General features: G+C 34.7%; 1 protein-coding gene across 4 annotated transcripts; it reads right to left on the reverse strand.

Moving 5' to 3' along the window:
- Positions 1-510: 510 nt before the first annotated feature.
- LOC112045864 (tyrosine-protein phosphatase non-receptor type 61F) lies at positions 511-22,933 on the reverse strand. 4 transcript variants are annotated; one of them, XM_052890659.1, is made up of 9 exons: positions 22,566-22,933; positions 21,555-21,716; positions 18,291-18,553; positions 15,194-15,419; positions 14,274-14,423; positions 12,839-12,998; positions 10,631-10,775; positions 9,155-9,322; positions 511-3,028 (listed from the first exon to the last, which is right to left on the reverse strand). In XM_052890659.1, the coding sequence occupies exons 1-9, from the start codon at positions 22,650-22,652 to the stop codon at positions 2,983-2,985; spliced, it is 1,407 nt and encodes a 468-aa protein (XP_052746619.1). In that variant the 5' UTR covers positions 22,653-22,933; the 3' UTR covers positions 511-2,982. The 4 variants fall into 4 exon arrangements, with proteins under 4 accessions (XP_052746619.1, XP_023937997.2, XP_052746618.1 ...); XM_024082229.2 differs by having other exon boundaries at positions 9,155-9,265; positions 22,566-22,931; XM_052890658.1 differs by having other exon boundaries at positions 511-9,322.
- Positions 22,934-23,820: the final 887 nt, after the last annotated feature.

The raw sequence follows: 23,820 nt of genomic DNA on the forward strand, positions 1-23,820 counted from the left end.
GCCTTTGAGAATTTTCAGCTGCAGGTGGGACTTCTGGCATGGCAGAAAAACATTTGCGTATCTAGGATTATTTCCTAGGGTGAGCCTGTGTGACCCTTGACATCAATTCTATTATTAGTATCGAAGAATTCCATACCTGTAGCCCAGAATCCCAGGGTGGGCACAGGTCCTTTCTATATAGCAAGACGAACTCGAGAAGCGGTCAAGAAGGAAAATTCTCCTCGTGCATAGAATTTCAGTGGTTTATTTTTTTATTTTATTCATTTATTATTCTACAAAAAACACATTTAAATTAAGCCTAACCATGATACAACACAAACCACAGTTGGTTTTACTGCAGTTTGTAAGGTGCTGACCAGACCTCTTAAGCTTCCTGAGCTATCGCCATAATCTCTCAGCCGCTGACATATGGGGCGTCCTGGCAACAACAATCCTCGGGGTATAAAACCGGCATCGAACCGTTTCAAGTGGAGAGGGATATTCTGTGTTAATAAATAATACTACAGTAACTTTAGATTACAATTTATATTTCATAAGTAGTTAACTAAATTTAAACAACGTAGTTCTTCCATCTGTCTAACTACTAAATATTTAGTTTTCAGACATTGTTAAATGGCAAATTACTTTTAAGATACACCTTTCCAATATGGATGGGCCATTGAACAGTTTTGTCATTTAAATTGGCTATATATATTTTTTTGATTGGATATATTCATTTAAGAATCAAATCATTCTGACGACTGCCTCAGCTGGCATGACAATTTGAACTGCAATAGGATTACGTTACACTGGACCTTGTTTTATAGCCGATTTAAATTTCACAAGTTTAATGGCCTGGCCCACCCTGTAGGTAGCCTTTATATATATATAATATCATAGATATGGTTGATTCAATGCAAGGCTAGGTTACGAATTATCTTGGTTACGTTGACATTACATTAATTCGATCGATTGAATTATTAAAATAAGAGAGATAGACTAACAGATATTTGCGTTCCTTTATTGGGGGAACAATATAATATTTTAAGGTACAACATTATTGTCATTTATATACCATTTCATAGCGTATGTTTCATGCATGTACCTAAATGGCAAGACTTGCATTACTAAACAATATTTGCTAAGACGGCGTTGGAAAGTTACCATCAAAATTCATAGTATGTGCGTATCCTCTAGGAATACTTTAGAATAGTTTAGGATATATTCCACGGGTAACGTGACCTTAGTAAATATGCGATATGGCATTATCAGGGTTTACAACGCAGCGTGTAAAAAGAACCACTTAATTAAATTTTTCTTTTAAATTATATGCAATCCCCAATAAAGGTGCATACTCGTATATAAAGTATTAGTAAATTATCAGTTAAATCTAAATAAATACTCTAAAAAAGTACCTTAAATGTATATACATTTATTATGGCTACTATGCTGATGAAAAGGGAGAGAATGGCATACGTTACGTGGCCAATGCAGTATAGCGCACGGAGGGACTGTCTTATTTGAAATTTCTGGGCGACTTCAGCGTAGTGTTAGAGAAAAAAATATGCTAAATTGCTTTCGCATGTTCTAAGGTATTATAATAGAGTAGCGGACGCCCGCGATTTCGTCCGCTTGGAATTTAGTTTTTTACAAATCCCTAGGGAACCATGGGTTTTCCGGGATGAAAAGTAGACTATGTATTAATCCAGATGAAAATCTATTTCTATTTCAAATTTCAGCCAAATCGGTTTAGTAGTTGCGGCGTTAAAGACAACAAATATCCAAACAAACATCCATACAAACTTTCGCGTTTATAATATTAGTAGGGTTCACGTCAGTTGTCACCCTTTATCATATTATGGCAGGCGTTCACAGATCCGCATCTTATATATCGGACGCATTAAACCTATAGCTAAGGACGCCACCATAATAAGTTTATTGTGGACGTTTTGAAAACCTTCTGAAATACTAATATCTATCTGTTGCTGTAGAGTTTATTCCAAAAATAACCAGCTTGGCGGAAATCTTCTAGTACCCACAGAAACACACATTTAAAAGCAGTGATAAATTTAAAACGTGAACCCCGGCCCCTCTCTTCCGTGCGCTATTGTGAGCTAACCAGAACGTGGCCTTGAGTAATATATAGAAGTCTCGAAACTTAATAAATTTATACAAACTAAATAAATATTGTAAACATTACAAATTTCCTTACATCTAATGGTCTACATGTGTATCACGTAGAACTAAATATAAATTATTACATTATATTCAGCCGAATACTGAAAAATCTATCAAGTGTTAATGCAGTCTTTGTTACTCAGTGACTGTATTTGATGGTAATTAAAAAAATTAGGTCCCTTTAACTTTTACGATGATTTTCAGTATTCCAAGGTTAAACTTACATTTGAATAATATGTTACCAACAGTCTGTATAATCCTTTATAATGCCTGGGCATTGTATGCAATGCCAGAATTATACACATTTTCGGTAACAAATACATGGAAATCGTAATCAATTTAATACGTAGAATTAATAAAAGAAACATTAAAGTGGGTATTCAAGTTTAAGTTACTAAGACACGTTTTTTTTAATTAATCTATATAAAGTGGGAGCTCTGACTGATATCCGTTGACTAAATCTTAATCATTTTAAAAATACATGCCACCAAATTACGTAATTATTGATTGCGTTTAGTTGGGACGGAAACCAATTAATTTGCATGTGAGAATTATTGTTAATTAATACGAGTATAAGCGCGCTGCCTGACTTCTAGAACACCTAAATTTAATAACTACAACAAAAAATTAGTAATAATTGAATCTGTTTTTTTCATTTCTATTATTTAATTAATATTATGCCAAGTGAATAACAGCTTAATCCATCTAATCATTCTAATTCATTTATGACCTAAATGGTCATAAAAAAAAATGTCAAAATTAAAAATTATTATTTCGGTTTAAATCATTACATTAAACTTCGTTAAAAATTATTACCTACGCTCCTCAGTCTTCACATGGTTCAGTTTTAGGGGTTTCCTCCGATTTAAACCTGAAATTAATAAACCTGTTCAAATTTTACAACCCCAGCAATTATTATACTTCAATTAAAATAAACATGAACACCGTAATCAACAAAGCGCATTAAGACAACTTAGTTTACTATTTTGGTGATAGTATTTCGCGAATTTAACACGGTCTCTTATGTGACAATTTAACCATCAAAATATCAAAATATCTGAGCGTCTCAGCTTGGCGTCAGCACAATTACAAGAAAACTGTACGATTTACATAAACCGAGTTGGACGTTTTTTTAAGCCATAACAGATGCAAATTGTATTGTGTCTTAATGTGCTAGAAATCTAAATATTTATCTACGTTTATAGATCTTATATATAAAAATAATCCCGTTAAAACTTTTGTTCGATTGAGTTATTTTTTGCTATGCTTGTGCAAAGTAAAGTAATTGTTTATTGTAAGGGTCATACGAAGTAAATAAACCGTTTATTAATATTATTATTTAAAATGTATGTTGTACCCATTTAGGTACAGTTTTTAAAAGAAACTAGTAACAATTACCTTAAGATAAATTATTTTGCGTTTAATGAATCACTATCACTATCGACATGTTTAAAATATTTAATTGCCAGATATCAGATTGTAAACAAGTATTTTCAAATTACTTTACATAATAACTATAAAAACAAGATTTAATAAAATAATAACAAAGTGTTTCATGTCATAAAAACTTTCTCGTGGTTACAGTCACATAGGGGACATATTAATAATATACATATCTCATATTAATGTTGTTGGACAATGCGAACTTTTCAAGACAATAGATAATATGATATTAAAACGTAATTGTTTTTTTTTTAATTCCGAGTAACCTTCTAACATTTTCGTCGATAAAATAAAAGCAGGTTGCTGCACATCTATATAAAATAGTATAATGAAATTGGTTTGCTGTTGGAATAAAATAGTGATTGATATTTTCGCCAAGTACTTTAACCATCTTTTGACGTGACAACGTCTTATACTTCGATGGAGCCGGCTGCACACTCGAAAAAAATGACGTCATGCGTCGTACTCTCGCTCTAGGATTGCCAACTTTTTTTACAAGAAATATAGTATATTTTGGTCTATGAAGTATATTAAACAGTATTTTAGAAAAAAGAACATTTTTTTTTGTAAAATGCAACCATTCCATCAGTATTTTCTTATGACGTTGTCACGTTCAACTATCATCAGCAAACCGACTTTACAGACAACCGATTTTTGTTTTAATTATTATAGTATATTAAGCGTCTATATATATTTTCGGAGGAAATATTAATTGGCATTTCAAAGGTAAAGGATAAATAAGCGTAATAGGTGAAAGAGTGCATGATCTATAAACTATTTAAAAATCTCTCAGTGCATAGTTGTGTATTGTTTTATTTGTATAATTTAATACTGACAATTTATTATAATAAGCTAACTAGCTAGCTAAATAACTTGTTCAGTTGTGATTATTATGCTGTGCCTGTATACTTCTTCTGTTATTCTATGTAAAAAAATGAATTACTTAGTGTTAGTCACTAGAAACAGCCTTTTTTTAAAGAAAATATCCATAAGAACAGGTAATACGATACATTCATTGGGTAATGGTAGCCTTGTAATGGACTTATCGAAACTTCAGACACAGCTATTGTGATAAACAGTATAATATATTAATTATTGATAATAATACTTCGATTTGATTACGTCCAAATTTGTGATCGCTCGCTTGCACTTTTCCTTTAATTGCACAAAGGTTCATTGAGAAACAAAAAGAACTTTAAATAAGCAATTGCTAAAAGACGCTACAGCAAATAAAAGTTAATTTTAAAATAATATGATAATCTCTATCGACAACTGCTACGTATTGCTTATAGTAAATTTATTAATTAGTTTAGTTGGTTATCGGTAAAAAAATATTAGCGATTAAAAAGTTTTTAATATTATAATATATTTAATAAATAATAAAAGTATTTAGTCTTCAGCTGTCACGATTGACTGGTATCAATATATTATCTATTTTCAGACGACAGTTTTGCTATGGTTGTAGAGGCAATGTGTACAGACAGGCGCGACCTGTCAGAAACGCAATCTCTGAGCGGCCAGACTTTAGTATTTTCTAAGCAATGTTTTTGATGTCACATTGCTCTCCCCATATCAATTTCAATATTTAACACACACAGAGGCGTTAGCGTCGTCACCTTACATCTACATGCAAAACCAAACCGACTTCCGAAAATTTAACGTTTCTAATACTCATTAAATTATATCATTAGATATTGAATAAAATATCTCCGACCAACTTGCGTGCATTTATATTTTTTATGGTTAAACTTAAAGAAATCTATGTTCATTTAAAATTTAATTAAAAAATAATTATAAAGTATTCGCGATTTCAGGTTCATTTTATATAATAATAAAAAAGTACTAATAACATATAATAATACACTTACATATAAAATAGTAAGCTCGTATAATCTCGTTATAAAAAGACGTGAAGAAACTAAATTTAGCTTCCTCACGGAATCTCATACACACAAATGAATTTGTGGACTTGTAAGACTTAACTAATGTGAGGTTCTTTCTTTAATTCTTTAATTAATAAAGACTAAAATTGCTCAAAATTGATTTTAGCATTAATTTTATATTGTTAAATAGTTACAATAAAGGGCATATTTTAAAACGTAAAAATTGGAACCTAACAATTTATGTCTTTTATTTGTCACATAATTTGAACGTAGCGTGCGAGTCTTAGCGCGTTTATTAATAAAATATGTTTTGAAAATTATTGTTACGTTTAAAAAGGCCCTTGTGCCACAAAGCTGCATTTTACATTTTAACTGAGATATGTCGTAAAATTGTAGATTTTTCGCGCCAAACTACACATATACGTTTATTCACGCAGTCATGCTTTTTGTTTTTTTAAATAATAATTCACTCGTCAATTAAATTATAGTCCAGTAATTTTAAGCATTTTAAACCCCAATCTGGGCAAAAATTCCTAGTGAGCTAATATTAGTATAAACCTTATTTCAGGTGTTATTATAAAGATGTGAAAAATTTACATCGATATCGTGTCGCCTAAAAAAGTTATAAAGGTCAAAAGGTCACGAAAATCATTTTTTCGCAAATACCCATTATTTCGACCTATTGCTCAGAGGTCAATAGAGGTCATTATTAAAATTGTTCCTCATAAAATTGTCTACAAAAAATCTCTTAAGCGAAAACATAATCCTTCTTGCAGTCGGGTAAAAAACGCGTCTCGCATTCTACCTCGAAGGTAGTGAGGAAACGAGTGCATTGTCATAATATAGTCGCTTTCTCAGCGCTTTAATCCGTAAACCGTTAATTTTATAGAAAAACTGCAAAATGCATTTTTTGTAGACAATTTTATGAGGAACAATTTTTATAATGACCTCTATTGACCTTCTGATTTTTGTGATCTTTTGACCTTTGTAACTTTTTAGCCGCCACGATTTTTCACATCTTTATAATTACACTTAAAGGTGTATACAAAACTTCATCTCACTAGGATTTTTTTTCCAGATAAAACCTAAAATGACTGGACTAATAACGTTCAATATGATTAGATATCATTTCATATCAGATTTAAATGCAAATGGAAATTATTTATAATACTCGTTGAACATTTTAATACTAGGCATAAGAACAATTAATTGACTTTGGGCAAAGTACATTTCAACAGTTTTTCTCAAACACAGTTTTAGCATATTCTTAAGAGTCTCGTCGTTCGTCTATTAATTATGCATGTATTGCTTTCAAATGTTGAAAGGAGTTATAATTAACTTTTTAGGTATCAATTCACTGGATTTTCCTAAGTATATACTTGGTCTAGGCTATTGAGAGTTTGTTTTATTCCGAATTCCCCTAAAGCTAAACAATATTACGAGTAATAAGTAAGGTTATATGTATATATGTGTCAACTTAAGTAAGCGATTTTCTTTTTTGTAATGATTGATATTTAATGTACATATCAATTTAACCAATTTGGTAACAGGAAGAGTATATAATTATCAAATCATTTAAATTAGAGCCAATAGTGTTTACATACTCGTAAGGCAATGGTTGTCACAATTAGGTAACAATTGTTACCCATGATGCAATGGTTATAATAGGCTAGTTGACACTTTTTTTTAATTGGTCTTAAATAGTTCATTATAGTTCCACTAGACTGAATTTTTTTTTTCATATTCTTTTGAGATGTAATTACATGAAAATTTTAGTTTTTAAATATGTTTTTGACAATACGAGCCATAATGTCTGCCGGCCATGACAGTCCATACAAATGCAAGCGTTTGACAAAAATATTAGTTAACAATTAGTTCGACATTTAGTATATCAAGGGTGTTAGTGACGTCACAAAATGGACGACAGCGTTTTTGACGTATGGAAAATTTTAAAGAATACTGATATTTAAATTGAGTGAGTATTAATTGATATCGACATATTTCGGACCCTTATTTCATGGACACGAAATTAATATTGTTTTTATTAAGTTTGATATGAGTCAACTACCGTATTAGATAACAGTTGATACTGCGAGTTAATAGTTGTTACCACTGAGTCAAGAGTTGTTACCATGTGACAATGGTTGTTAAAATGAGATAACAGTCGTTACTATGAGGTAACAGTTAGGAATCATCACTACTTACACTTCAATCTTTCGTACATTTGCCACCATAAAATTAAGGCCTATATATATCTAATTATCATAAGATAATAGTGCGGTGATACTGGAATTGGATTGGATCATATAATACATATAAGTAATAATATTCAGCGTACAGAGATCTCTGTAAACATTTCTCACTTGAGTATCTATTAACAAAACTTTCCAAAAATTGTGTCAAATTTGACAGTACCAAAATATTTCTTTTGTATAAAAATTTTGTCGCCTGAATATACATTTGTGGTTACGAATCATATTATTATTAATTTGTTATTTATGGACTTAGTATGCGTACGCACACTTTGCGTACTTCTACGTAGGTGCGTACAGTCGCATCAAACAAACTAAAACTACTATACGATATATATATAAATATATTCCGAGTAAGCGTGAGTAATTTGTAGAGGGTGAGTCAAAGCCTGAAACTTTGTAAGGTACTGTGTCAGTTAAAACGGTACCTTGGCGGTTTCCACAAATACAGCTTGGCAAAAAAACTAACTTTTTTTTCCCTCTTACAACACTATTCAACTTGTCAGTTGTTAGTGTCTATGCTGTCAAAAGTGATTAATCTGTCGGTTTTGAAAGTTATGTTGCTATGGTTACGTTTACGTTTCTCGTATTCTTGTTGCCATATTGGCGATAGTGGCGCCTCTATTAATTTCTACTATTTTTTGCCAGGATATAACATGTGATAACCGCCAAGCAAAGATAATATAGACCCAGCTTTATTCGTCCCGGGTTTCGGGCAATTACATTAGAACCACAGTGTATACCACCGACACGAGATAAATAATGTAAACAAACTTTCAAACACCAAAGCTTTATAGCCTTAATAGCTCAACGGTAAGAGCGGTTGGACTCATCACCGAGGGGTGGTGGTTCGATCCCCGCCCGTAGGTCTATTGTCGTACCCACACCTAGTACAGTCTTTCCTGATTTGTTGGAGGAAAATTAAAAAAAAAACCTTTGTTTCAAGCAATTAGAATTTTCTATACTAGTCCATTTCAGTCATTGTGACCGCCTATTCACAATTTTGGTATTTATTATCAACCTATTAAAATAAAAGATCAAATTAATTGAGAAATATCATCTGCCTCCTGTATGATATCCATTCGCCATTCGGGAGGGGGTAACCGTGACCTGAGTGTATCAGTCCTTACGCCCCCGAGATCGTGAGTTATAAAACCCACGTCCGGGTGACGTCAGATATCGGGGACCTCGTCTTCGCCGGCAAAGACGCCGTGTTGCTTGTGATTGTTGCCCGGGAAGTATTGTCGGTCGTCATGTCATCGTCTGGATCGTAAAGGACGTATTTTATCTCGTGTCGTTGGTTTTGCGTTAGGTAGCTATAGCTATATGTGTGTGGTAAGTTAATGTTTAACGTATGTGTAGATGACAATGCCCGCCAGAATGAATCCGAATGTGATGGTGAGGGGCTTGTACAGAGACCTCTTGAGGGCGTGCCACTGCTCCGCCTCGCGCGCGCGTTTCTTCATGACGGCGATGCGGTCGGCCAGCTCCCGCGTGCGCCGCCGCCGCAGCGTGTCTGCGTTCCCGCCGCTGCTTAACAACAACAATGTCATATCATATCCAGAGCCGGATTCAGATAGCGCGGGGCTCTAGGAGATGGTCCATTTCAGGTCCACTCTTGTACCCCTTATCATTAAAATTGGTTAAAAATTTATTAAAGTGAATAAATCTAACTAATTAAAAAGAAATAAATAAAATAAAAACCCAAGTTTTTGAGTTATATCAAGATGGCGCCCATAGAGCAACTTTGACATGACAATTGACAGCAAACGTCAAATCGATTAATGCATTGAAAACGTCATCTATCCGCCATTAATACCCTTATTAATGTTGCATTTCTTGGGAGATAATGAATATTATTTCGAAAAAATTAAAGTAAATTCTTAGATTTGTGTAATCAAAAATAGTTAAAAATTTATTTCCGCTAGGGTACAATGACTGATCCTGGGCTCCATGCAATTTTGGACCATCTCCTTTAAACAGGGGGCTTTTAGGTTAAAAAATCAAATTTTAATTTGTCTTTTTCCCCCAAAAGAGACCATCATATTTAAAAATTTGAAGGTTAAAAATTTTCCTGAAATCTACAAATAGGAAGCTTCTGTATATTTAATTCAAAATTTTAGGTACTTTCTTCTTCTCCTCTTCTTATTCTTTCGGATATTCAAGTTTGAATCAAGCCTAAACAGTACGAGTATATATCCTTGAATAACTCAAAAACAATTCATTTGAAAATGATTCTCATATTAAGCTCTTTCATTTGATGAATCACACTATTGATTATTTTTTTTAATTCACAGATTCACATACAGTATACAAAATCAACAGTATTGTCCGTATTGTAATAAGAGCCGATGGACGTTGGGGTCCCAAAGTGCGACCCCGCACTAGAAAGCGCAGTGTCGGTCGGTCCCCCTAGGTGGACTGATGACACCAAGCGAGTCGCAGGGATTCGCTAGATGCAGGATCAGAGGCATAATGTTTGGAAGTCCCTACAAAAGGCCTATGTCCTGCAGTCTCAGACTAATTAGATAGAGAGACCTGCCTCGCAAGACATTATTTTTCTGTCAAAGAATATGATCAACGATCTTATGCGATTATAAACACTGTCTCTATATTATTAATGTTTCATAGCTTACAATCATGTCCGACGGTTAAAAACCTCCGTAAAAATAGTTTTTTGTGTAGTTAAATGGTGTAAAAAACGAACAAAAACTGCTAGTTTAGTATGAGATATGTATGAAATCTAAGCTCATTTTCCTTAGAAAATGGCAGAAAATTTTGTTCGTGAATTTGGATGCGATACTAGTCCTTATGCATTTAGTCTGAGCCTGCAGTGGACGTCCATCGGCTGATATGATGATGATGATGATGATGAATAATATTGTAATCACGCACCTCTCGTTGATGGAGCCGGAGTCGTCATCATCGTCTTCGTCGGCAGACGAGCTCGGGCTGGAGCATTCGCGCGCGGGTGGCGTCGGCGGCTCGCCGTCCGAACTCGAACTTTCCTCAGCCGAGCAGTTGTTATAATTCAGGTTGCCTGTAATGTTCAATCGTACGGTACTCAATGTATGATTGACGAAACCGGGAAACATAGTCTGGAAATAGGATGCCGCATTGAACAAGCAATAATAGTAGATTGTTATACAAGGGGCTAAAAAGACCCATTATATACGAGGTATTTTTAGGGCCCGGGACGTAAGGCGAGGGCCGCCTAAATAGAAACCGAGTTTATAGTGGGTTTAGCCCCACGTGTTACACTCTGCTTTTCACTACGATTGCGAGAAAATAAAATAGTTTAGTACAATATTCAATGATTTATATTAATTGAAAATTAAATGTACAAAGTCTACAATTTTGGATATTAAGGGAGATGCTTGCAACATAATTTCCGACTCCTGTGAAGATGAATAATGACTATTTGAGGTAAACGTGGGAGATAATAGTTTAAAAAGTAAGTGAATCCATTCGTTGTTGTTTTCTCCACTTTACCTGTATAGGTATTTAAGTAAATAGCGTCTCGACTTTGATAGTAATAGATTGAAAATTTCATCCATCTCCAAATTAGGATCACCATTCTCACTAGATGAAGACAACAATAACAATTGAAAAATATGTAAGTTACGGTCACAAATTTACAATTATTTTCTGAACAAAATCAAGTGTGTATTATTCACGCCAATTTATTTTTAATTCTCGCTTTTTAATTTCATTTTTTTCACATGAGAAAAAGGCAAAGGTATTACACCGTAAAGGATATCCCATGTCTTCAAATCTCGCTCTATTCGCAACTCAATAAAAATTAAATAAAAAAATGAACGCATTCCACAGACAAGAACGCTGCATTTAATTCCAATTTAAAGTTTTTTATTTGTTTTTCAAAACAATCAGGGCCTTACCTATAATGTTTCTATTTTCGAAGAAAACCTCCTCCATTTTATAGTAAGTTAGTACTTGGCTAGTACTCGTAACAGACAAGAATTAAAAAAACAAAATTACTTTAGCCCCTAGTGGCGCTTGCGCTTGGAGGCCATTGGATCAGCTTCCACCTTCACACAGGAAATAAAACTATAAGAAATTGTAATTGTTATCAATTGTAAATTATAATACTGTATGACTTTTTCAAAAGAGCAACTGTTGAGTTTCTTGCCGGTATCTTCTCAGCAGAACCTGCCTTCCGAACCGGTGGTAGAATCTTTACAAATAGTCAACTGACGTGTCAAAAGTGCTTGTAAACTGAGCCTACTTGAAATAAATGATTTTTGATTTTGATTTTGATTTTGTGGCTGAAATGCTTGTTTAGCCCCGCTGTGGAGTGGTAATATGACAGTGTTTTTGAGCAAGAGTAGTGAAAATGCTTTTGTTAAATCGATTTTCTATAGGGATTTAGTTTTTTAAATTGTTTATAAATTAGGAGTATGCTAATAGTAAAGCTATTTTGTAAAAGTAACAGGGTATCTGCGATCATTACTTTGGAAGCTACAGGGATTTAAAAAGTCAGATTTGCGGCGCTGCCGCTGATCCCTGGATAATCGATACGAAATGGTACGATGTAATGACGTCGTAGGTTATAATGATCGTTAGATTTGGATGGGCATTCAAACAATATTACTAATATGTTTGTTATTTTGTGCGTTGATGTTTATCTATACCTCTACTAATATTATAAAGCTAAAGAGTTTGTTTGTTTGAACGCGCTAATCTCAGGAACTTTCAGTGTTAGATAGCCCATTTATCGAGGAAGGCTATAAGCTATATGTAATTACCTTACGGTAACGGTAACCAGGCGGGTGAAACCGTGGGGCGTCTACTAGTAGTTCATATATTGAAACTGTCACATTTAATGTAAGGAAGCTAAAACTGTATGAATTTTCATCTAATTACGATATTAGATTTTGAAATTTTATAATCTTATTTATTTTGCAAATATCCAGATAATCTTTCCTTTTTATGTATAAATACCTGAATGTATTATAAAAATCAATATATTCAAACCTAGTCATCATCCCTATTATTATCACCATTATTTTATAATGACTTGACTTGTGGTGGCCCTTAAAATGGGTTGGAATAGCCCAATGAAATAAAGGTACAGCCACTCACCGAGCGACGCACTGGTCGGTATATTAGGGAGCGGCCGCGCAGGGGCCCGTGTGAGGCTTTCAGCGCGCGGCGGGGGCGGCGGCGGCGCCTCCTCTTCAGGCTCGTCAGCTTCCTCCGCAACCACTGAATATATACTCTCTTCCATTTTTGGATCCTCCTTCTGTTGATCAATACATCAATCATCATCATCGTCGTTATCAACCCATATTCGACTCACTGCTGAGCTCGAGTCTCCTCTCAGAATGAGAGGGGTTAGGCCAATAGTCCACCACGCTGGCCGAATGCGAATTGGCAGACTTCACATACGCAGAGAATTAAGAAAATTCTCTGGTATGCAGGTTTCCTCACGATGTTTTCCTTCTCCGTTTGAGACACGTGTTTACGACACGTTTAATTTCTTAAAATGCAACTCAACTGAAAAGTTGGAGGTGCATGCCCCGGACCGGATTCGAACCCACACCCTCCGGAATTGTGGTCATATCCACTGGGCTATCACGGCTCTCTCACACTAACTAAAATAATATAATGTAACTAAATTACAGCATGAAATAAAGAAGAACAGTAAATAAAAGATAACTTAAATATCACAAATAAAGAACATACACACTAGTATTATTAACTGAAAAAGAAGAAAAAAATGTGAGAAAGATAGAAAATGAAATAAGGTGAGCACATTTCAGTCATAAAAGTTGGTAGTAGAGATATTTTTTTTCCGAAAACTGTATTACTACTTCAGAGTAAATGTTAACTTTAGAACTGATATTATTATAGGTCTTACTTATTCTAGGTACCAAGGACAGTTCTACGTAGCGGAGGATGTGAAGGAGTGAAAGGTTTTCAATATTAATCATTCATCAATAAATATACAGGTTGCTGGGGAGTATTTCCCATAACTCTGGGGTTATTATACACTTTCACGAAAATTTAATCAAAATGTTCAAAGAACTTAATATTTTATAATGTTCTAAAATTAATATTTTCGGAGTAAATAATATTTCTTTTGTAAATAGATCTTAAATTGTGTCCTTTATACGCATCCTTATAATTACACGTAGTCAAACTTTAAAATTTTAAAATGCAAGGATAGATAAAGGCATGTGTTACATGGATAGTCAGAATTTCAAATAATTCTTTTTATTTTTAGTGGATTCGTCAACAAATTAAAGTTATGGGAAATACTCCCCAGCACCCTGTATATAAAATTCAAGTCTGAAGTCAAGAAAAACTGACTTTCGTGACCTTTTTACCTTTATAACTTTTCAGCTGACTTTCTTTAATATCGATTTTTTACATCTTCCTTAAAACGCCGTAATAACATGTGTGCAGAAATTCAGTTCACTAAGTAATTTTTCGCAGATTGGGTAAACCCCAAATGCCTACACAACCCAAGGACTATACATATAACCACATATTAGCAACATGTTGCTATACTTACAAAATTAGGATTAAATCTTTTGGCCCCCTCGATGATAGCTTGATATGAAAATCGTAATTGGTCCGGAGTCTGTATCAAACCCATGCGATCTTTACGCATTTCCAGTAAAATTTGCTGTATGTTTACATTCTCTATGCCTTCCTTTTCAATCTGAAATAGAAAATAAATTATATACACGTTACGTAGCCAGGCTGACTGGGTTTTTTTAATTATTCATGACATATGGTTTCATACAACGACATTTTACACTATAGACATGTTACATGCCTACAAAATCACCACGAAAAATGATCCGAATTTAGCTACTTTAGTTTAATTCCATTATATACTTATGTATATACCGTTTTTATACTTCCCGAACACACAACTCTACATTGTATACAATGTTTGCTCAAATAATTTTCGTTGCTTACTAGTTACTCATTGAAATTATGACAATTAGCCGCTTTTGTCGCCTCTGTTTTGACGCGCTAGTGACATATCTCTATTATAAAATCTTTGGTTCCATAGGTGTTAAGGGTGATTAGAAGAGACTTAGTAAGATATGTTTGCAAAGTTTTAAAAACATAAAATATATTGATTACTGCTTGTCTTGTTAAACCAAAAACTCCTTAACCAATTTATATATTTACCTATGTTATTTGTTATTGTACAATGCATGATTAATAACAAAAATCTAATAGTAGCAATTCTTTATGGGATATGATGAAACAAAATTTACTGGGTCAGTTATTGTATAATAAAGCCTTTATGACTCTACGGTAAAGAGGCCGGACTCACCGAAAGGTACGTGGTTCGATCCCCGTCCGCTGGACTATTGTCGTACCCCAAACTTAACACATTTTTTTCGACTTATTGCAAGAGAACAGATACATTGGTATGAATAATTGAACAAAACCCCTTAACTATCAATTACTTACAATAACAAGACACGAGTCGACCAAGCAGAAGGTTCCAGATCGTCCGATGCCTGCGCTGCAGTGCACCACAGCTGGGCCCACATCAGGGTTGAGGGCGCCAGAAGAGCGAACCTTTTTCAGGAATTCAAGGAACGCGACCGGTGATGACGGCACGCCGAAGTCTGGCCAAGTGGTGTAGTGAAATTGTACCACTTCGCGACTCTCACCACTCTCCATGTCGTGAATTCTAAAAATATATTATTTGCTCAGCTATATCAGAGGCGTCTTTATCTATGGTGCAGGGGGTGTGATGCACCCGGGCGCCGCGATCTCAGGGGCGCCCGAGCGCCACTCGCTTAGCTTAAACCGGCCGGGCGCGGTAGATAGAGACATTGCGAGTATTGTAATAATGATATTATTTTTGTTCCTTGAGAAATTAAAGCAGTAGAAGGATTTGGACTTGATGTTTGCTACGCAGACAGTTTGTGGTAGCACACTTGAAGTACTGTTTGTACATACATATTCCATTTTAACAGTGCTCAGCACGCTTATGCACTAGAAGGCGCTAGGGTGATGATTGCACCGGGTTATACAATTCTTTAACATGGGATACAGTTACAGTTGAAACATCGCTGTGTCGGAATTTGGCTCCTATATTATATTATTATCAACCCATATTCGGCTCACTTCTAAGCTCGAGTCTCCTCTCAGAATGAGAGGGGTTAGGCCAATAGTCCACCGCGCTGGCCCAATGCGGATTGGCAGACTTCACACACATAGAGAATTAAGAAAATTCTCTGGTATGCAGGTTTTCTACCGATGCTTTTCCTTCACCGTTTGAGACACGTAATATATATTTTTTTAATGCATGCCCCGGACCGGGGTCGAACCCACACCCCCCGGAATCGGAGGCAGAGGGGCTGGGTATTATATGATATACTCATATTATAATTATATAAAGAGGTGACGTTTGTGTTATTGTAGGGGTTAATCTGGATCTACTTAACCGATTTTGAAAAATCTTTTACCACTAGAAATCCACATTATTTGTGAGTGTCATAGCCTATTTAATCCCCAAATACTCAGGATAACGCGATCTACGCGGGTGAAACCACGGAGCGTCGGCTCGTTATTCATAATATTAAATCACGGAAATTATGTAAGAGTTTGCCACCGATACTTATTATATTTCTTGAAAAGCGTCAAGCGTCGTAAACAAGCGCCTGTACTGAAAGCATATTCTTATTATTATTTTCTCCCTATTTTATTTTTTTCACAGGTAAGCTTTGAAGCAGATCACGTTTTCTTCCAAGAAATAAATTTTCCTTTATACAAAATATGAATATTCCGTAAGACGCCCACGGTCTGTTCCCATTATAGAAAACGTCAATACTTCGTAGGAGGCAGGCAAGGTTTCAATTTACCTCGTTTGGTAAAACAGAATTACTCGTATATATTCTGTATTTTACTTTGCGAGATTATGAAAATAGTACGTTATTGTCACTGTCGAAAAAATGGTTATTTACTAGACTTTGAATTCAAGGATCAATTCTATAATTGCAGTTTCCTCTAGTAAAAAAGAAAAACTAAACCACTTTCCGCCTGTGTACATATAAAAATCATATTATTAACTTAAAATCATCATCATCGTCAACAGCAAATACACGTCCACAGCTGGACATGTGTCTCTTGCAAAGACTTCCAAACACTATGGTCTCAAACCACCATTCAGCGGCTCCCTGTAATTCATTTGATGTCTTCGGTCCACCTAGTGTGGGGTTGACCAATACTGCGCTTAACTCCAGCACCTTGGGACACCAACGTCTATCGGCTCTTCGAACTATATGCCCTGCTCATTGCCACTTCAGCTTCACGACTCGCTGAGCTATGTCAGTGACTTTCTTTATTCTACGGATCTCCTCATTTCTAAGTCGACCACGCAGAGTAACTCAAAGCATAGCTCGCTCTGTCGCCCGCAGAGTGACTTTGAGCTTTTTTATGAGGCCTATTTAAAAAAATTCAAAATTCATTTATTTCAAGTAGGCTCAGTTTACAAGCACTTTTGATACGTCAGTTGACTTTGTAAAGATTCTACCACCGGTTCGGACTATAGTTAGCGACCAAGTCTCGGATTCGTAAGTCACCAATGGCAACACGCACTTTTGGACCTACCTAACTGGACCGTAAATCTTAGGCATATATCTCGTCTAAAATTTCGAGCGCAGAGTCCTCAACTATACTTGAGTGGAGCCGTACATGAGCATTACACATGATCTTAGTCATGTTCATTTTTAGGCCCACATGTTGAAAATCACTGCTGAGGTCATTGATGAGCATGGTATTAAGGGCATCCACAGTCTTTGCCATGAGAATCACGTCGTCGGCAAACCGCAGTAGAGTGATGTACTCGCTATTGATGTTGATGCCAAATTCGTCCCAGTCCAGAAGCTTAAAGCCGTATTCTAATGCATCGATAAATAGCTTCGGGGAGATCACATCTCCCTGTCGCACTCCTCGCTGTAATTGTATTGGCTTCGTAGTCTGATCCTGTAATACGGACTGACGTATACTGGATCAGACTACGAAGATCCTGTTGAAGTGTTTGTACTAAAACTATTTTCATACAAACACTTCAACATTTGGATGTACCTGTAGTCGAATCGGCATCTCTGCAGAGACCTTAGCACAGCCCAGGTTTCACCATCACAGCACCCTTATCAATTAGGGGTATCAAAAATAGATGTTGGGCGATTCTCAGAGCTAGCCAATATGCACTCAAAATTTAATAAATATCAGTCCAAATAAATATCAGAACCAAAGTTCGCAGGAGATTTTTAACATTAGATATGGATAGTGCCATTGTAAATGCGCGCATGAATTGCAAGGCGAGATGAAACTAATAAATATCTTCCGGGAAACCGCACCCATATTATATAGTGCAATAGTGCATTCGCTAGCTGTAGCCAGGTACATAAAATAACACAGGTTTTTTTTTTTGGAATATTTTTCGTTTTCCATTAAATGATGTAATTTAGACTTATTTAAGCATTATATTAGTAACTATATTAGTTATACAGTTCATTGATAGTTTAAATAAAATTATAGATTTCTATCTTACCTAAAAACTCGTGTAGTATAGTAGCTGCAATCTTCTTCACTAATCTGTTCTATAGTCAGTTGTACGTCGACGAGAACAAACTTTTCCTCCTCACCAATACCATGTGGCCAATACCAATAACATTTCTTCTCATTCTTTTCAATTATCTTGTTGAGCATTAGTATAGCACGACTGTTTTGTTCCCACACCATCAACCAAAAATGAGCAACGGTGAAAGCAAGTGGACCTTGCGTAAGAATATATTTTCGATTTGCTCGATCCATCTGGTAACAACATAGGTATTGTTCAGTATACTTTATTTATGTTTGCTGGATATTTATACATTTTTTAAACTTAAGCAACATAATAGGCTTTGTTTAATTAAGACTGGACGTGAGAAAAAAATTGACAGTAAAATTGAACTCCTAAATAAAAACCTGTGATCTCTGTACTCGTAGGTATAATTTGACAAACTTTCAGCTTTTATAGAATGGGAACTTCTGGCTACTTGATTATAATAATTACGAATCCATTCTAGTTCTTCACAAGTATTCACAGAAATGATGGTGATAGACAGCATAAATTAAGTGAAATAATATACAACATATTTTTTTGAATTATGTTTGTCTGTCTGTCCACATAATCTAATGATGCAGAGCTCCTAAACAAATTTTTGTGGGGTTTCAAAGGTAGCATAAATAGAACTATGATGGTTTTGTTTCATTGAGATCTGACATATATTTTTATCTATAAGACAGTGTCTTTATTGTGGTATTTTTGGACATTTGGGAGGTCATGTCCATGTAACCTGCTGTAATATTGATAATACTTATTTTGTTGTCGCCCATAATTCCATTAGGTATTTCATTACAAAGTTGCAATTACAAAGTAACTAACTTATATAAATAAACAGCAGTAAAAAGTAATTCCACATAGGATAATTTTTAAGTAATTTAATAATAATTATTTTTATCATAATTTCTTAATTATATTTTGTGCAACATAAGTTACTATAAATTGGGTATTGATGAGAAACAATGAATTTCTGAGAGATATACTCGCATCATATTTAGTTAAGAGAAATATATCATATTTAGCCAAGATAAGATCTATTCCTAAAAATGTAGGTATACATAATTGTGTAATAAAATGTTACCAATTTTGAGTTTCATTTATAATCAGACTGATAAACTGATGTTATGTTGGAGTTACTTTTTAACTGACGAAATAGGGATACAATGAATTATTAAATTTAAGCTTATATGGCTTAAAGGACAATGAACGGTTTAGTTCCACGGCAGTATACAGTAAGGGGCATAGCTACCTACATAACAGCTATATCAATGATACGGGGCCCCCAGATTACAGGGGGCCCTTGCGTGTGAAAGCAAAAATGAGTAAAGTGTCACTTAGCCTGATGCTTCCCCCCAAAAAAAAACCTATAAAAACTGCCTATAGTTTCATTTTAGAAATGACAAAGGTCAAAAAAATAATCTCTATTTTTCCCAGGTTAAGCGTGCGCCCAAAAGTTGGAAACACCATACATAGTCATATTTACCTATTTTATGCAAGCCTGTTTGTTTCTTTTGTGAGAAATTTTTACCCTTCAAGGGCCCCCAAATTATTTTGATACAGGGCCCACCAAGGCATGCTACGCCACTGTATACAGTTGCGATATAAGTCATTCGAAAGGTCATAATAATAGCTTCAATCACAGATAATACACTTATACCTGCTCCAATTTATTATATGACACCAACACAGAGAGACGTGTAGGAAATGTACTGTGAATTATATTTTTTATTTTGGTACTAAGAGCTAAGTGGGGTAAAGTTGGATCTACTAATTCATCTATTAAATAATGTGAGTCTGTTATTCAAACTGAGATTAGTTTATTATTATTTTTCTTCTTCTCCTCATACAATCTCCTTTAAGTACCAAAGATTAATATAGGAGTGGGTATTACAATAGACTAACGGGGCGAGGATCGAACCACCACCCCTTGGTGAAAAGTCCAACCACTCTTACCGTTGAGCTATTGAGGCTTCAATTGAGAGACGTCTGAGAACTTGAGAAACGTCAGGCAAGAAACCAGATATAATCTGCTCATATTAAGATTATAATTCCTCTTTAAGCGATATAAGCTTAAATTTAAGTGATTATTATTGCCTTTCAAATGATATATATTACAATTGTATACATTTATGGGATAGCGTCCATACAAAAGAGCCCATTCCCATTTATAATAATACTATAATGATTCTTAATAATACATCATTCTTTTTTTGGTACAAAGGCCTGCACTCAACTTAAATCATGTCTAATTGAAAACAGTATTTCACTCCAGCTTTGAAGGTGTTTAAATCAGCAATAAACTTTAATATTCATTCCAGATAAGGTCATTCCACATTTTTGATATTTGAATCGGAAATGCAAATGTCTAGTAAGAGTTGCCTGGATATACACCACATAAGGAAGCCCTGTTCCCCATGTGATACTGTACTGTTGTAGAAATGGGAAGGATGATCCAGATGGTGGACAGAATGACTATATTTTCAAATTGTGCCAATGCTGCAATTTCATTAGTATCATTATTCTATCCTTTTAGCTAGTAAATTTATCAAGTCTAATACATACAGCAAGAGCTGATATGTATCGTCCATCCCAAAGATCACTCCAGTACTCCAAATGAGTTTGATCTGAGCCTGGTAAAAATGGATTTGTTTGTGTAGAGAGCTTAACCTTGCTAAGAATGCCTAGTTTTTTAAATGGTACTTTAGCATTGATTTTAAATGAGATGATGATACCCAGGAGCTCAATGCAATTACTAATTGATTTTGATTTAAAGAGTATTGGCCATGGTGACCTTTTCAAAGTACACAACTAAATATTATATACATAAATGTAGTTTTTTTTCAACAGCTATAACTACAAAAACCAAAAAGTATTAAATTCTCTTACAGCATGTACTACCTTTTTATCAATGGGCCTGCAGGGTTAAATAGAAAACCAAAATGTGTCACTTACACTTACGAGCCTTAGCATTGAACTGCACTGGTTTGAAGTGACCAACATGGAAGAGCAATTCAAGGAGCAAGCTAAGGAGATCACCCCATATCTCTATTGGAACCCAAGATAACTTATGTTCAAAGCTATTGTCCCCACACTGCTAGGCATTGGCATCTTACATGGACTTCCAAACACCACAGTTCCGAGTCACCAACATCCAGTAGCTTCCACACCAGGTAAGTGATAAAGTAAACATTGGCTTAGAATACAACTTACCTTTACAAGATTAGCATTGATGTAATCTATGTCACTTCTCTTCAAGATAACACGGCTGTGGTCATAAGGGTTGACATCTCTGTACCGGTTTAAAGGCTTGTTTTTCGGTTTTTTGGCCTCAATGCAAGTGTATGTGTACGTTTGACATTCTCTTCCAATTTTCTATAAAATTTAAATGAATTATATATGTTATGCTCAATGTTTGAAAACGCTCTGTGAGCAAAAAAAGCTCACAACCTGTTGTGGTCACAGTAAAGCATTCACATGGTGAAATACATGTTATGGCTCTAATGAAAACACGCACAACGCGTTGTGGCAATCACAGAAAAACTAAATAGCAAAGATCGTGTTGTGGCTGAAATGCTAGTTGATTTCAACTCTGTTCTGTGACCACAACACGTTGTAAGCTATTTTCCCGCACACCAAACAACAATGAAATAAAATATTTTACTCATAATATACAACATTAGACTTGCTAAATCTGTCAACTGATTGCATGAGCTTAATGGTCTAATTTCAATACATTATGTTGGCAAAAAAGTATTGAAATTGGATGATAAAACAAGAGTAGCAAAACATTTATTTTTATTATATGTCTGGCCACAAAATCTAGTCAAATAGTTCCAGAACTACTAGACTAATTTTCATGGCATTTTCATAAGTAGATAAAAAATTGTCTGGATAGGCTTTGTTTCATTGAGATACAGGTAAAAAAGTTATTCACAAAAATTAACAAAATGTGAAGGTTTTAAATGAACATAAATAAATTACTGTTTATTGGTTTAAATTCGTTTCAATAAGTATCAGTAGTAGTAGTTTAATGAATGGACAGTTTTACATCATAGATTTTGATAGTAAACATAATGTTTGTGAAGAATTACAGAAATAACCAGATGTTATGTGTGCAATTATGAAATTATTAAGACTTTATCTATTAAATTTATAATTTTGTTTTGTTTTAACAATCCTGCGTGGCACGTCCTATACCAACGCATACAGCTAGAAACTTACCTGGTAGATGATAGGCCAGGCATTTCTGGCGGCTATGTCCATGTATTCCGCTTCAATATTGTTATTACTCATCTTGTCGTCGTTCATAACTCAACTATATCATTTCAACGTTGCACGAACAAAGTGTAATATGGAACAGCAAACTACCGGATGCCGCAAAACTCGCGGGTGCAGTTTCAAACAGATTTAATTTTACTTGTATATTTGATTTTCATACGAACATCTACCTTTAGCACAATTCAACTGATTTACTTTAAAAACACACGATGCCTCAATTTTGTTAAATGGAAGCAAATAAAACAGCGTAACGACCGAATAATTAGATTCACCCGGATTCACCCACAAGTCCAAAACACAGACTGAAAATTAGTTCTCCACAGATTCTTCCGTCACCAAATTGTCAGCACCCGTCATCTCTATGGTCTATGAAGAGCTTAATACGTAGAATAAGAAACACAAATCGACAGGTGTTATTAAATCCAAACACTGAATAAAGAATGATCCACAATGAGTCTTTACAAGCAGAGTGGTGAAGCTGCTGAAACCTACAAAAAACCAAATGTCGCAAGTCTCCTAGACATCCGCCTATACAAACTTTTATCATAATTTCTATTTCAGAAAACACTAACAACAATAAAGTAAATTAATATTATAATCAATATTTACTAAAAAAAAATTCTCAATCTAAATTCTTTAGTTTTTTCGCGTGTTCCGTGCGCTATTATTCTTATTTTGTTCTTAGAATATAATCTCTGCCAATCCCCATAATGTCTCCACCATACTATTTCGTTACAAGATGCAACCTTTTTATAACTTCTACCCTAAAAAATAGCTCTTTATTTTGAGAAAATATCAAATTAGGAACTTATAATTATCCTAATCCTACTAATATTATAAACGCGAAAGTTTGTATAAATGTTTGTTTAGATGTTTGTTACTTTTTAACGCCGCTACTACTGAAGCGATTAGGCTGAAATTTGGAATGGAAATAGACTTTTCTCTGGATCAACACATAGGCAACTTTTTATCCCGAAAAGGTCCATGGTTTCCCGAGATTTGCGAAAACTGATGATTTTGATAATATGAATGTTTGTTCTCTTTCACGCCTCGACTATTGAACGTATTATATCATGGATTAACATATAGGCTACTTTTTTATCTGGAAAAATCCATGGTTCCCATCCGCTAGTAACTATAGAAATTATGCCCACGTGTAATGGTGGAAAGAATGGCTGCATTTTCGCGCTGGACAGCC

This window comes from Bicyclus anynana, chromosome Z, assembly GCF_947172395.1.
Source record: "Bicyclus anynana chromosome Z, ilBicAnyn1.1, whole genome shotgun sequence".
In the NCBI taxonomy this organism is placed as follows: Eukaryota; Metazoa; Arthropoda; class Insecta; order Lepidoptera; family Nymphalidae; genus Bicyclus; species Bicyclus anynana.

Excerpts from the sequence above, each read along its gene's own strand:
- LOC112045864 (XM_052890658.1), bottom strand. The coding sequence starts at position 22,652 with ATGAACGACGACAAGATGAGTAATAACAATATTGAAGCGGAATACATG. Across the intron at positions 12,999-14,273 it reads AAAGATTTAATCCTAATTTT|AAGGAGGATCCAAAAATGGA; the intron begins GTAAGTATAGCA and ends ATTGATCAACAG. Across the intron at positions 9,323-10,630 it reads TCCGGCTCCATCAACGAGAG|CCCCGCGCTATCTGAATCCG; the intron begins GTGCGTGATTAC and ends CATCTCCTAGAG.